The following is an 11,208-nucleotide window of genomic DNA, read 5'->3' on the forward strand; positions in this document are numbered from 1 at the left end:
GACATGGTGACTCACACCTGTAATCTCAGCACTTTGGGAGGCCAAGGCAGGAGGATCACTTGAAGCCAGGAGTTTGAGACCAGCCTGGGCAACAAAGCGAGACCATGTCTTAAAAAAAAAAATTAGCCAGGCACAGTGGTGTGTACCTGTAGTCCCTGCTACTCTGGAGGCTCAGGCAGGAGGATCACTTGAGCCCAGGAATTCCAGGCTGCAGTGAGCTATGATAGTGCCACTGAACTCTAGCCTGGGTAACAGAGTGAGACCCTATAAAAAGAAGGAAGGAAGGAAAGGAAGGAAGGAAGGAAGGAAAGAAGGAAGGAAGGAAGGAAAGAAGGAAGGAAAGAAAACTGAAGTGTGAGATGAGATGAGGAAACTTTCAGAAAAATGCTCTTATTTTCTGCTTTTAGAAACCAAAAGATGAAATGGTAAGGCATCAGGTGGGAATCAAAGTAAGTTCAAATATGGAATAGAGACCACTGGGCTAGTAGACACTTCACATTAGAAGGTGCAGTGAGCCGAGTTCGTGCCACTGCACTCCAGCCTTGGGTGACAGAGCAAGACTCTGTCTCAAAAAAAAAAAAAAAAAAAAGAATGTCTCTTCATGGGGTACTACCATTACATGCAGGAATTTCTTTTTTTTTTTAGATGGAGTTTCACTCTTGTTGCCCAGGCTGGAGTGCAATGGTGCGATCTCAGCTCATTGCAACCTCTGCCTCCCAGGATCAAGCGATTCTCCTACCTCAGCCTCCTGAGTAGCTGGGATTACAGGCACACACCACCATGCCCGGCTAATTTTTTGCATTTTTAGTAGAGACGGGGTTTCTCCATGTTGGTCAGGCTAGTCTCGAACTCCCGAACTCAGGTGATCCTCCCGCCTCGGCCACCCAAAGTGCTGGGATTATAGGCATAAGCCACCGTGCCCGGCCTGTGCAGGAAGTTTTAGAATGAAAAAGATTCTGAATTGATCCTTGCTAACTTTATTTCAGAAAGTGGTAAAAAAGCTGTGAAGTACAGACCCAGTGAAGAGATTGTAGATGTCAGATGTGAAGAACTACGTGGTTTAATTCAAGTATGTGGAGATAAAAACTCACGGGTAACATAACCAGTGTAAACATAATTCAAAACAAGCAGCAGAATTTGGAGGATAATTTGTTTCATTCTCAGGAAAATGTGGAACTCTGAAACTGCTTTTGAGTGCAGGGTATTTCTGGGGCTTTTCCTGAAGTCTTGACCCATGTCTCTGACCCCTTATTTGAAGTTTGGAGAGCAGAACTGAGGACGGTTAGAGTATTACTACAGTTGTGGACACAGGAAAGGGGTTAGTCTCCCCCCACCACCCAGGAGTAAGAGGTGCTGGGCTGCTTGAACACAGACGTTTTAGAATTCCCTTCTAACAGGATCCCAAATCCTTCCTCGCTAAGGGGAGGGGAGGGGTGTTCGGGGGTGGGGTGGGACAGGAAGTGGGGTTTGGGTGGGATTGTGGGATAAGATCGCCCTGGTGACGCGGAGCAGATCTGGACCAGAGCCTAATAAAGGTGGTGTAAATAAAGGTGTCATAAAAAACGGGGCGGGGCGCGCGGTTGTCAGGGGCGCAAGCGTCTCGGGGCTGCCAGAATGGCTCCCGCTCAGTGCGCGGCGCCAGCGCATGTCATGTCCCAGCTGCGCCTCTGGGTCCCACGGCCCCTCCTCAGGTTGGCAACTACTGTGGCTACTAGTCCAGGAGGCTCAGCCTCTGGGGTGGGTCCAGAACCCGCTCCAGCCGACTTCCGACCCTCTGGGGCCGACTGAGCCCTGGTTTTCCCGCTCCCCCAGTCTCCCACCCGAATCTCCCTTTGCGCTTACCCCCGCCCCCCGCCCCCACCGGCAGACCCGGGGGACTTTGATTACCTGGGGTCCTCTGCTTCCTCCCAGATGTCAGCTCCGCCTCAGGAATCGACTGAGACTTTGACCGAGACTTTGGTTCCATTCCTGGACACAGATTCAGCTGGAGAGCTGGCCCCGGGGCCAGAGCAGTTAGCGGCTGCACACCAGAATCTGAATGACAAGCTGACTTGGCAAGAAAGGCTCCCAGAGGTGGTCTCAGTGCTGGACTGGGATCAGAACCAGACCCTTGCTCGGCCTCCTCGCCTCAAAAGTAAGTTTGAAACTGCAGATCTAGATCAGGCGCAGATCATCAGGCAGATTAAATACTTTACTTGTTCCACCTCTAGATAGTCAGAATTCAGGCCGGGCGCGGTGGCTCACATCTGTAATCCCAGCACTTTGGGAGGCTGAGGCGGGCGGATCACGAGGTCAGGAGATAGAGACCATTCTGGATAACACGGTGAAACCCCGTCTCTACTAAAAATACAAAAAATTAGCAGGACTTGGTGGCACGCACCTGCAGTTACTCGGGAGGCTGAGGCAGGAGAATCGCTTGAACCCGGGAGGTGGAGGTTGCAGTGAGCCGAGATCGTGCCACGGCACTCCAGCCTGGGCGACAAAGCGAGATTCCATCTCAAATAAATAAATAAATAAATAAATAAATAAATAAATAAATAAATAAATAAAAAATAAATTAAAAAACAAAATAAAATAAATAAGATAGAATTCAAAAGCAACCAAGTTTACTGTTTTGCCCAAGAACCTGAACAAAGATCTAGCTAAGCATCGGAAGCTTGCTAAGGTTGTTGTGTGGAACTCCACACCTATTTGTATCAAAACCTCAGTGTCAGAAACAAACTTTGCAGGATGAGTATTTAGATTCAAGTATGGATACAGTGTAGCCCAGCAGCCTGCCTCCAGAACTCCGGATGAACTCAGATGAGCCTCCAGGGCCCCCTGAGACAGTTGGACTTTCTCAATTCCATCTAGAGTCTGAAACTCAAAATCCAGAGACCCTTGAAGACATCCAGTCCTCTTCACTCCAGGAAGAAGCCCCACAGCAGCTTCCACAGCTCCCTGAGGAGGCAGAACCTTCTTCAACCCAGCAGGAGGCCCCAGCTCTGCCTTGAGGGGGTCCACTCTTCTTCAACAGAGCAGGAGGCCCCAGCACACCAGCTACCTGCCTCTGAAGAGATTGTAGCTCCGCCATTGATACATCATGAGGTAAATGTTCCATTGAAAAGCTGGAGTGAAGCTCAGCACTCACACTTGCCCAATGTCACAGTCAAACCTGTGGATGTGCAGCTTGTGGTAACTCCAGAGCCAGGTAAGGAACTTATGTCAAGCCAGGAACAGGCAGCTGCTCAGCCTCCAGAGGGCGCCGAGGAGGTGGACTCTTCCTCAACCCAATTAGAGGCCCCAGCTCAGACACCAGAGCACCCTGAGGAGACGAAACCCTCTGCAACCCAGCAAGGGACCCCAGCTGAGCCTCTAGGTCCTCCTGTGGAGGCTGAACTTTCCCCCAGTGAGCAGGAGCAGCCAGCTCAGCCTTCTCAGTTTCCTGTTGGGGGTGGGGAGGTTGAACCTTCTGAGACCCCGCAGGAGGCCCCAGCTCAGCCACCAGAGTCCTCTACAGAGAGTGCAGCTCAAACTCCACCAAATCATGAGGTGACAGTTCACCCTCCAGGTGAGGATCAAGCTCATTACAACTTGCCCAGCATTACAGCATTACAGTGAAACCTGTGGATGTGGAGATTACCATAACTTCAGAGCCTACCAAGGAGGCAGAATCTTCTCCATTCCAGCAGGAGATCCCAACCCAGCCTCCAGAGGAGGTGGAACCTTCTGCAACCCAGGAGGAGGCCCCAACTGAGCCTCCAGGTCCTCCTGTGTAGTGTGCACCTTCCCCCAGTGAGCAGGAGCAGCCAGCTCAGCCTTCTGAGTTTCCTGGGAGGTTGAACATTCTGAGGACCAGCAAGAGGCTCCAACTCAGCTTCCAGAGTCTTCTATGGAGATTGGAGCTCAAACTCCACTGAATCATGAGGTGACCATTCACCATCCAGGTGAGGATCAAGTTCCTTTTAACTTGTCCAACGTTACAGTTAAACCGGTGGATGCGGAGGTTACCATAACTTCAGAGCCTACCAAGGAGACTGAATCTTCTGAAGCCCAGCAGGAGGCCCCAGTTCAGCCTCCAGAGGGGTGGAACCTTCTGTGAGCCAGGAGGAGGCCCCGACTGAGCCTTCAGGTCCTCCTGTGGAGCCTGAACGTTCCCCCAGTGAGCAGGAGCAGCCAGCTCAGCCTTCTATTTCTTCTGGGAAGGCTGAATCTTCTCCAGCCCAGCAGGAGGCCCCAGCTCAGCCTCCAGAACATCATGAAGTCACAGTTTCACCTCCAGGTCACCATCAAGCTCAGCATTCAGATTTGCCCAGTGTCACTATTAGGCCTCCAGACATGCAGCTCACTATAGCAACAGAGCCTACTGAAGAGGTGGGGACTTCTCCAATCCACCAGGAGGCTACAGCTCAGCTCCCAGGGCCAGGGAATGATGTAGAACCTTCTGCCACCCAGCATGGCGGCCCACCTCTGCTTCCAGAGTCATCGGAAGATGCTGGACCTTTAGCAGGTCAACAGAAGACTTCAGTTCAATCTCCAGAACCTATTAATAATGAGAACCCCTCTCCAACCCAGCAGGAAGCTGCAGCTGAGCATCCACAGACCCCTGAGGAGGCTGAGTCTTCTCCGGCCCAGCAAGAGGCCCAACCTCAGATTCCAGATCCCCCTAAGGAGGTAGAATCTTCTCCAATCCAGCAAGAGTTCCCAGCTGAGCCACCAGAGCCCCCTAAGGAGGTTGAACCACATGCAACCCAGCAGGCAAGCCTCAGGTCATCCTCCGAAGTCCACTGAAGAGGTCAGTCCTCCACCACAGCAGGAGATACCAGCTCAGCCATCAGAGCCACCTGAGAAGGTCGAACCATCTCCAGTCCTACAGCAGACCCCAATTCAGCTTTTAGAGCCACCTAAAGAGGTAGAATCCTCTCCAGTCCAGCAGGCAGGCCCTGCTCAGTCCTCAGAGGCCCCTGTGGTCGTAGAACCCTCTCAGACCCAGCAGATGGCCCCATCTTCACCTCCAGAGCTCCCCCAGGAAGTGGAACCATCTCTTAACTCAGCAGGGGGTTCCAGCTCAGACTCCAGAGCCCCCTATGGAGGCAGAACCTTCTCCAATCCAGCAGGAGGCCACAGTTCAGACTCCAGAGCCCCCTATGGAGGTAGAACCTTCAAGCCAGCAGCTGGTCCCAGCTCAGCATCCAGAGCCACCTAAGGAGGTTGCAGCTCAACCTCCAGTGCATGAGATGACAGTTCCAATAGCAGGCCAGGACCAAGCCCAGATTCCAGTGTCACCCAGTGTCACATTTCAACCTTTCGACCTGGGACTTACCATCACTCCAAAATCCACTATGGAGGCTGAGTATTCTACAACCCCAAGGAAGACTACAGCTCCTCCAAAACACCCTGAGGTGACGCTTCCACCTCCTGACCAGGTTCAGGCTCAGCACATAAACCTAACAGGTCACAGTTCAACCTTTGCACCTGGAACTTACCACAACTCCACAACCATGTTTTTTTTTCTCCAACCATGAAGAACTCAACTCAGCTTCCAGAGACACCTACAAAGGTTGCAGCTCAACCTGCAGCTCATTATGAGGTGACAATTCCAACACCAGGTCAGGATCAAGCTCAGCATTCAATACTGCCCAGTGTCACAGTTCAGCCTTTGGGCCTGGGGCTTACCATCACTCCAGAATCCACGACAGAGTTTGAACTTTCTCCAACCATGCAGGAGACCCCAAATCAGCCTCCTAAGGAAGTTGTACCCCAACCTCCAGTATATCAAGAGGTAACAGTTCCAACACCAGGTCAGGATAAAGCACAGCATCCAATGTCACCCAGCGTTACAGCTCAACCTTTGGACCTGGGACTTACCATCACTCCAGAACCCACGACAGAGGTTGAACATTCTACACCCCTGAAGAAGACTCTAGTTCCTCTCAAGCACCCTAAGGTGACACTTACACATCCAGACCAGGTTCAGACTCACCATTCAAACCTGACTCAAGTCACAATTCAACCTTTGGATCTGGAACTTACCTTAACTCCAGAATCCACTATGGAGGTTGAACCTTTTCCAACAATGCAGAAGACCCCAACTCGGCCTCCAGAGCTACGTAAGGAGGTTGTAGCTCAACCTCCTGTGTATTATGAGACATCCATGCCAACACCAGGCCAGGATCAAGCTCAGCATCCAACATCACCCAGCGTCACAGTTCAACCTTTGGATCTGGGGCTTACCATCACTCCAGAATCCATTACAAAGGTTGAACCTTCTACAGCCCTGATGACTACAGCTCCTCCTCCAGGGCACCTTGAGGTGACACTTCCACCTCCAGACAAGGGTCAGGCTCAGCATTCAAATCTGACTCAAGTCACAGGTCAACCTCTGGACCTGGAGCTTACCATAACTATAGAACCTACTATAGAGGTTAAACTGTCTCCAACCACGGAGGAGACCTCAACTCAGCCTCCAGACCTGGGGCTTGCCATCACTCCAGAACCCACTACAGAGATTGGATATTCTACAGCCCTGGAGAAGACTATAGCTCCACGTCCAGACCAGGTCCAGACTCAGCATCGAAACCTGACTGAAGTCACAGGTCCACCTACTGAGCTAGAATCTACTCAGGATTCATTGGTGCTGTCTGAAAATTACGCCCAAAATAAGGCTTTAACTGCACCAGAGGAACAGAAGGCCTCCACAAGCACCAACATATGTGAGCTGTGTACCTGTGGAGATGAGACGTTGTCGTGTATTGATCTCAGCCCAAAGCAGAGGCTCCGCTGAGTGCCTGTGCCAGAGCCCAACACCTACAATGGCACCTTCGCCATCTTGTAAGAATCACCTTTCCTCCACTGACCTCTGTGTCCTGCCTCACATAGCAGCCTTTTCCAGGAGGCCTTCCTGGGCCTTCTTTGTCTCCCCAAGCTATACTGACAACTAACTTTCTGCTTTCACCTCTGCCTGTAATCTCTTCTTTCTCTCCGTTCTCCTTTGCTATTAGGCCCCTTCTCCAGTCTTTTACTTGTGATTGCTCTTACTTGTTTTCTTATCCATTTTCATTTAGCCCCATCATATCATTGCTTAACCGCTGCTCTCCTCCCATTTTCGCTTCACCCTCTTCACAGCAGCCTGTCCCTCTCCCCATCTCAGTGATGATGCTCTAAATGGTTAAGAGTTGATTCTGGAGCCAGGCTGCCTGGGTTTGAACCCAGGGCTGTCATTTATTAGCTTGGTGACCCTGAGCAAGTTATTCTGCTCTGTGACTCAATTTCTTCATCTTTAAACTGGGGATTATGCTAGTTACCATTTCATAGGATTGTGAAATTTAGGTGAGTGCATATATGAAACACTTCATCAGTGCCTAGCATATGCAGGAGTGTTGGCTGTGAACATGATTACTCAGTCCTTGAGTTATGTCCAGAATTCATCTTTGTCCCTGGTTTTCTATATGTAGCATTCATTTTGTGTCCAACCCAAAACATGTGCTGTGAGATAGAGCTGCATCGCAATCACTGGGAGAGCACGTTAGAACTCAGTTCTACACTCTACCCTCGCAGTTACTGATTCAGTTGGTCTAGAATGGGACCAAAGATTTGCATCTTCAGTAATTTCCTAGGAGACGCTGGCCTTTGCAAGCCACTTCTGGAGAGTTTATCTGTTGACTGTGTGCGGGATGGTTTAGGAAGGGAGAGACTAGAGATGGAGACATCAGCCAGACAACGTTACACCATCCAGGTAAAGAGGGAGGGACAAGCTGACGAGCTGGAATCAATGGAAGTAAGAGTCAACTGGAGTCAAGAATGGGTGTTGACTACACCTGTTTTTATTTGAAAAATAAAAATCCAGTTCCATGTTGCTTTGTTGCCCCATCATTGTATAAGTGAAGAAATTGCTTTCATGAAATATTAAAGCAATATAAAACCAAAAAAAATTTATTATTAATATGATAGAAATTAATTATATTAATATGATTTGGATTAGTTCAAAGTTATGTATTAAAGGGGTAACTTCCTTTCAAATGGTGTGAAAGGATGTCTTTTATTTCTTCTGATATTGAACTGGCTTAGGAAAACAGACCTAAACTAGGAAGATGAGACTATTCCTTTTAATATTAGAAACTATATATAAAGATAAAAACTTCGAGCTCACAATCTAGGATTTGATGCGACTACAAAAGGTCATCTAATCAAGTCTACTGCTCTCAGGAAAAATTAATTCCGAAGTCTATCAAGATCTATAGTTGTATATTTTATTTATTAAAACCATGAAGGTGAGACTCTAGGAGAGGTACTGGCAGGGTTAGGGGCTCTGGGAAGTTCAAATACAAGTCCAAAGATTTAGAGTTTAGACGAAAACCGTGTATTTAATGTTACTCTAAACTCTTCCTATTTATTCCTACTAATTTGACATCCAATAACTAATCAAGGCAATATTTTCCTTTTACTTTTCCTAGAGATTTATCCTGCAATAAAATACAGTCTATTGAAAGACGTACATTTCAACCACTACCATTTTTTTGCAGTTTATGTAAATTACAAATATAACTCGATTACATTTAAAATTTTAATAAAAATGATAAACCTCTTTGCTATTCATTTTGAAATATGATTAAAATTTTACCAGTAGAAAGTTACTAAAATTATATAGCAAATCTCTTTGTCTCTAGGAAAGATTAGTGTAAGAATTACTACACAGATCATAGTGAATCATCATCAGAGAGCAGTGGTTCTCAACCAGTGTGATTTTGCACCCAGGTGACACTTGGCAATGTCTGGAGACAGTTTTAGTTGTCACAACTGTGGTGTCCTCCTGGCATCTGGTGGGCAGAGGCCAGGAATGCTGCTAAATATCCTACAAGGTACAGGACAAACCCCCATGGCAAAGAATTATATAGTCCAAAGTATCGATGGCCCTGAAGTTGTGAAATCCTGTCCTACAGAAATAAAGATCACTTAAAATAAACATTTACTGAGCATTCACTGTTTTGTATCTAATGCACCACATGTGCAATGTTAAAGTATAAATCATAAGCCAGTATCTTCCACAGTGAGATTTCTTTAGTGCATAAAGTATTGAGGTTATGTTCCATCCTATATAAATTAGAATCAATGCAAGTGATAAATGTTCTGAAAGAATACATATTTTTTTCTTCTTTGGCTTGTGTCTTTTTTGGTAGGAATCTTGGTTGCAATTTGCTGACAGAACTGAGCTTTGGAACATTTCAGGCCTGGCACGGAATGCAGTTTTTACACAAGTTGTAAGTGAAATAGAAGATGAATACATGTAAACAACTATTTACATAAGGTGTAAGAACCTCATACAATTATTGGTTAGCTGGGTATAAGCCCATTATGAATTCTGAAAAGTATGTCTTAAATCCATTCGTTTTTTCAAATGGGGAAACTAAAGTACGAAGAGGCCAAGAAACTTACATAGTTTATATATGACCTGCCCTGCTTTTCCTAGTTCTGACCGTTGGCATGGGCAAGAAAAGTCATGAAACAAGTGACCCTATTGGCACAATGGTCTCAACACACCAAATGTATGTTGGGGGCTGGGCTCCTTTGTTTTGGGTCAAATCTTTCTAGTAAACAGAACTAATTTGCTTCAGGAAACATTTGCTATGGTGAGATATATGCCCACTGCATTTCTTTCGAAAGGCAAGTTGCCAAGGGAAGCTGCCAGTAATTTTGTGACCGATATGACACTGTTCTCGGGTGTTTGTAAGTTGAAACAGTATATTTTATTGCATTACAAAAGTTTGTAAAAAAAAAACAAAAACGAAAGGGCCCCAGCTGTGGTGGAATGATGATGAATAGAGCCTCAGCGTCAGGGCTTCTCACTTGCACAGTCCTGGGAGGCCTTTGGGAATCTTTGTATTCATACTTTTCCATGTTTTTATTATTAATAGGTAAGGTTCAGGCCCCATAAAATCCTGAAATCACCCTGGGTTCCAATAATTACAACTTTGAATGAAGCCTCTATGTTATTGACAAATACTGACCAGCCGAGTTAGCAGTGTGGTAGGGTCAGTCTATCTTGAATCTGAAACCCATCCCAAGGACATAGCAATAGCTTATTAGCGGACTTAACTGGGGTCCACTGGCCCAGCACAGTAAAGCCAAACCATACCGAGGTTTTGCAGTGGGAGAAAGGAGCACATTGATTTGCAGGGCGCCAAGCAAGGAGGACCAGGCAGTTAACAATGAAAGTCCCCCTCTGAATGGTAGCAATAGTCATATCTCTTACAGATGAAATCAGGAATGAAATGATCTATGGAAAACCAGCAGTGGTTGATAATCCTAAATGTTAAGTATGTACATATTTTTTCCCTGACTTTAAAGTGCTTCTCCTTCATTTACCTACACAGGTCCAGATTGAGGGCTTATTTTAAAAAATTTTCTTACTTGCTTCACTGGTTCTAACAATACAAGCTCCATAATTTTGGAAACTGAATGACTCTGCAATGTAGAAAGGCTATACCTTGGCCCGGTGCGGTGGCTCATGCCTGTAATCCCAGCACTTTGAGAGGCCGAGGCGGGCAGATCACAGGGTGCCCGGGCATTTGTGAACACTGCCAAAGAAAAAAAAGCTCAGGAGTCCAGCCCCAGGGGAGCTGGAACAGCCTCACATGGTGCAGGGGCCAAGAAGTTAGCCAAGAACCGCTTCATCTCCCACCCCCCATCAAATGATGCCAAGGAGACTAACTCCAAAGAGGACTGATGTAAAATGCTTCTGCCCAGCATGGGTGTTCACTGCACAAGACCACTTGGCCAAGGGGGTGAGTGGGGCTGAAAATCCTGCTCATGCTCCATGCTGAGCCACATACAAAGTCTCCCCGAGACATTGTGGGGCCCTTCCGGACAGACATGGGGAGCTTCTGAAAGTCCCTCATGCTTGGAATTATTTTCAAGACCCCAGGTATGTGGTCTGCAGTGGTTCTAATCACTGTTATTACGGACTGAGGTACTCATTTAGTCCTAATAAGACCAGAGAAGTACATTGTGAGAGGTGTGGGAACGGCAGCATCACTCACTGTCTTGTCCATGTGTTTCCCCGGAGGCATTTTCAGATTTCTGCCATGTAGGAGATGCTCATGGCGAACTGAAACTCAGGTACATTGGAGGATTCATTGCTGTGGCCAGAGAAAGCAGAAGACATGCAAAATGCATATTTCCCTATCTTCCAGGATAGCTTTTTCTAGTTAAGACAGCCACTCTGGCTTAGGG

The 11,208-nt window shown here is 47.3% G+C and overlaps 1 protein-coding gene, 1 long non-coding RNA gene and 2 pseudogenes across 2 annotated transcripts; 3 read left to right on the forward strand and 1 right to left on the reverse strand.

Moving 5' to 3' along the window:
- Nucleotides 1-1,045: 1,045 nt before the first annotated feature.
- On the reverse strand, nt 1,046-1,437 carry LOC103892861 (uncharacterized). Its single transcript, XR_657037.1, has 2 exons — nt 1,375-1,437; nt 1,046-1,272 (listed from the first exon to the last, which is right to left on the reverse strand). It is a non-coding gene; the product is annotated as an uncharacterized LOC103892861 (long non-coding RNA).
- A 153-nt stretch (nt 1,438-1,590) lies between these two features.
- LOC100462315 (leucine-rich repeat-containing protein 37A3-like) lies at nt 1,591-4,040 on the forward strand (annotated as a pseudogene).
- Nucleotides 3,202-4,812, forward strand: LOC129054917 (leucine-rich repeat-containing protein 37A3-like). Its single transcript, XM_054546259.2, has 2 exons — nt 3,202-3,550; nt 4,040-4,812. Exons 1-2 carry the CDS (start codon nt 3,202-3,204, stop codon nt 4,768-4,770), a joined length of 1,080 nt encoding a protein of 359 aa, XP_054402234.2. The 3' UTR covers nt 4,771-4,812.
- Nucleotides 4,813-5,500: 688 nt separating this feature from the next.
- Nucleotides 5,501-6,588, forward strand: LOC129054967 (leucine-rich repeat-containing protein 37A-like; annotated as a pseudogene).
- Nucleotides 6,589-11,208: the final 4,620 nt, after the last annotated feature.

Source organism: Pongo abelii, chromosome 19, assembly GCF_028885655.2.
Source record: "Pongo abelii isolate AG06213 chromosome 19, NHGRI_mPonAbe1-v2.0_pri, whole genome shotgun sequence".
Lineage (NCBI taxonomy): Eukaryota > Metazoa > Chordata > Mammalia > Primates > Hominidae > Pongo > Pongo abelii.

What these genes read in the sequence shown, in the direction of transcription:
- LOC129054917 (XM_054546259.2), top strand. Translation starts at nt 3,202, where the DNA reads ATGTCAAGCCAGGAACAGGCAGCTGCTCAGCCTCCAGAGGGCGCCGAG. An exon ending in GGTGACAGTTCACCCTCCAG is followed by an intron (nt 3,551 to 4,039) that starts GTGAGGATCAAG and finishes GAAGCCCAGCAG; the next exon opens with GAGGCCCCAGTTCAGCCTCC.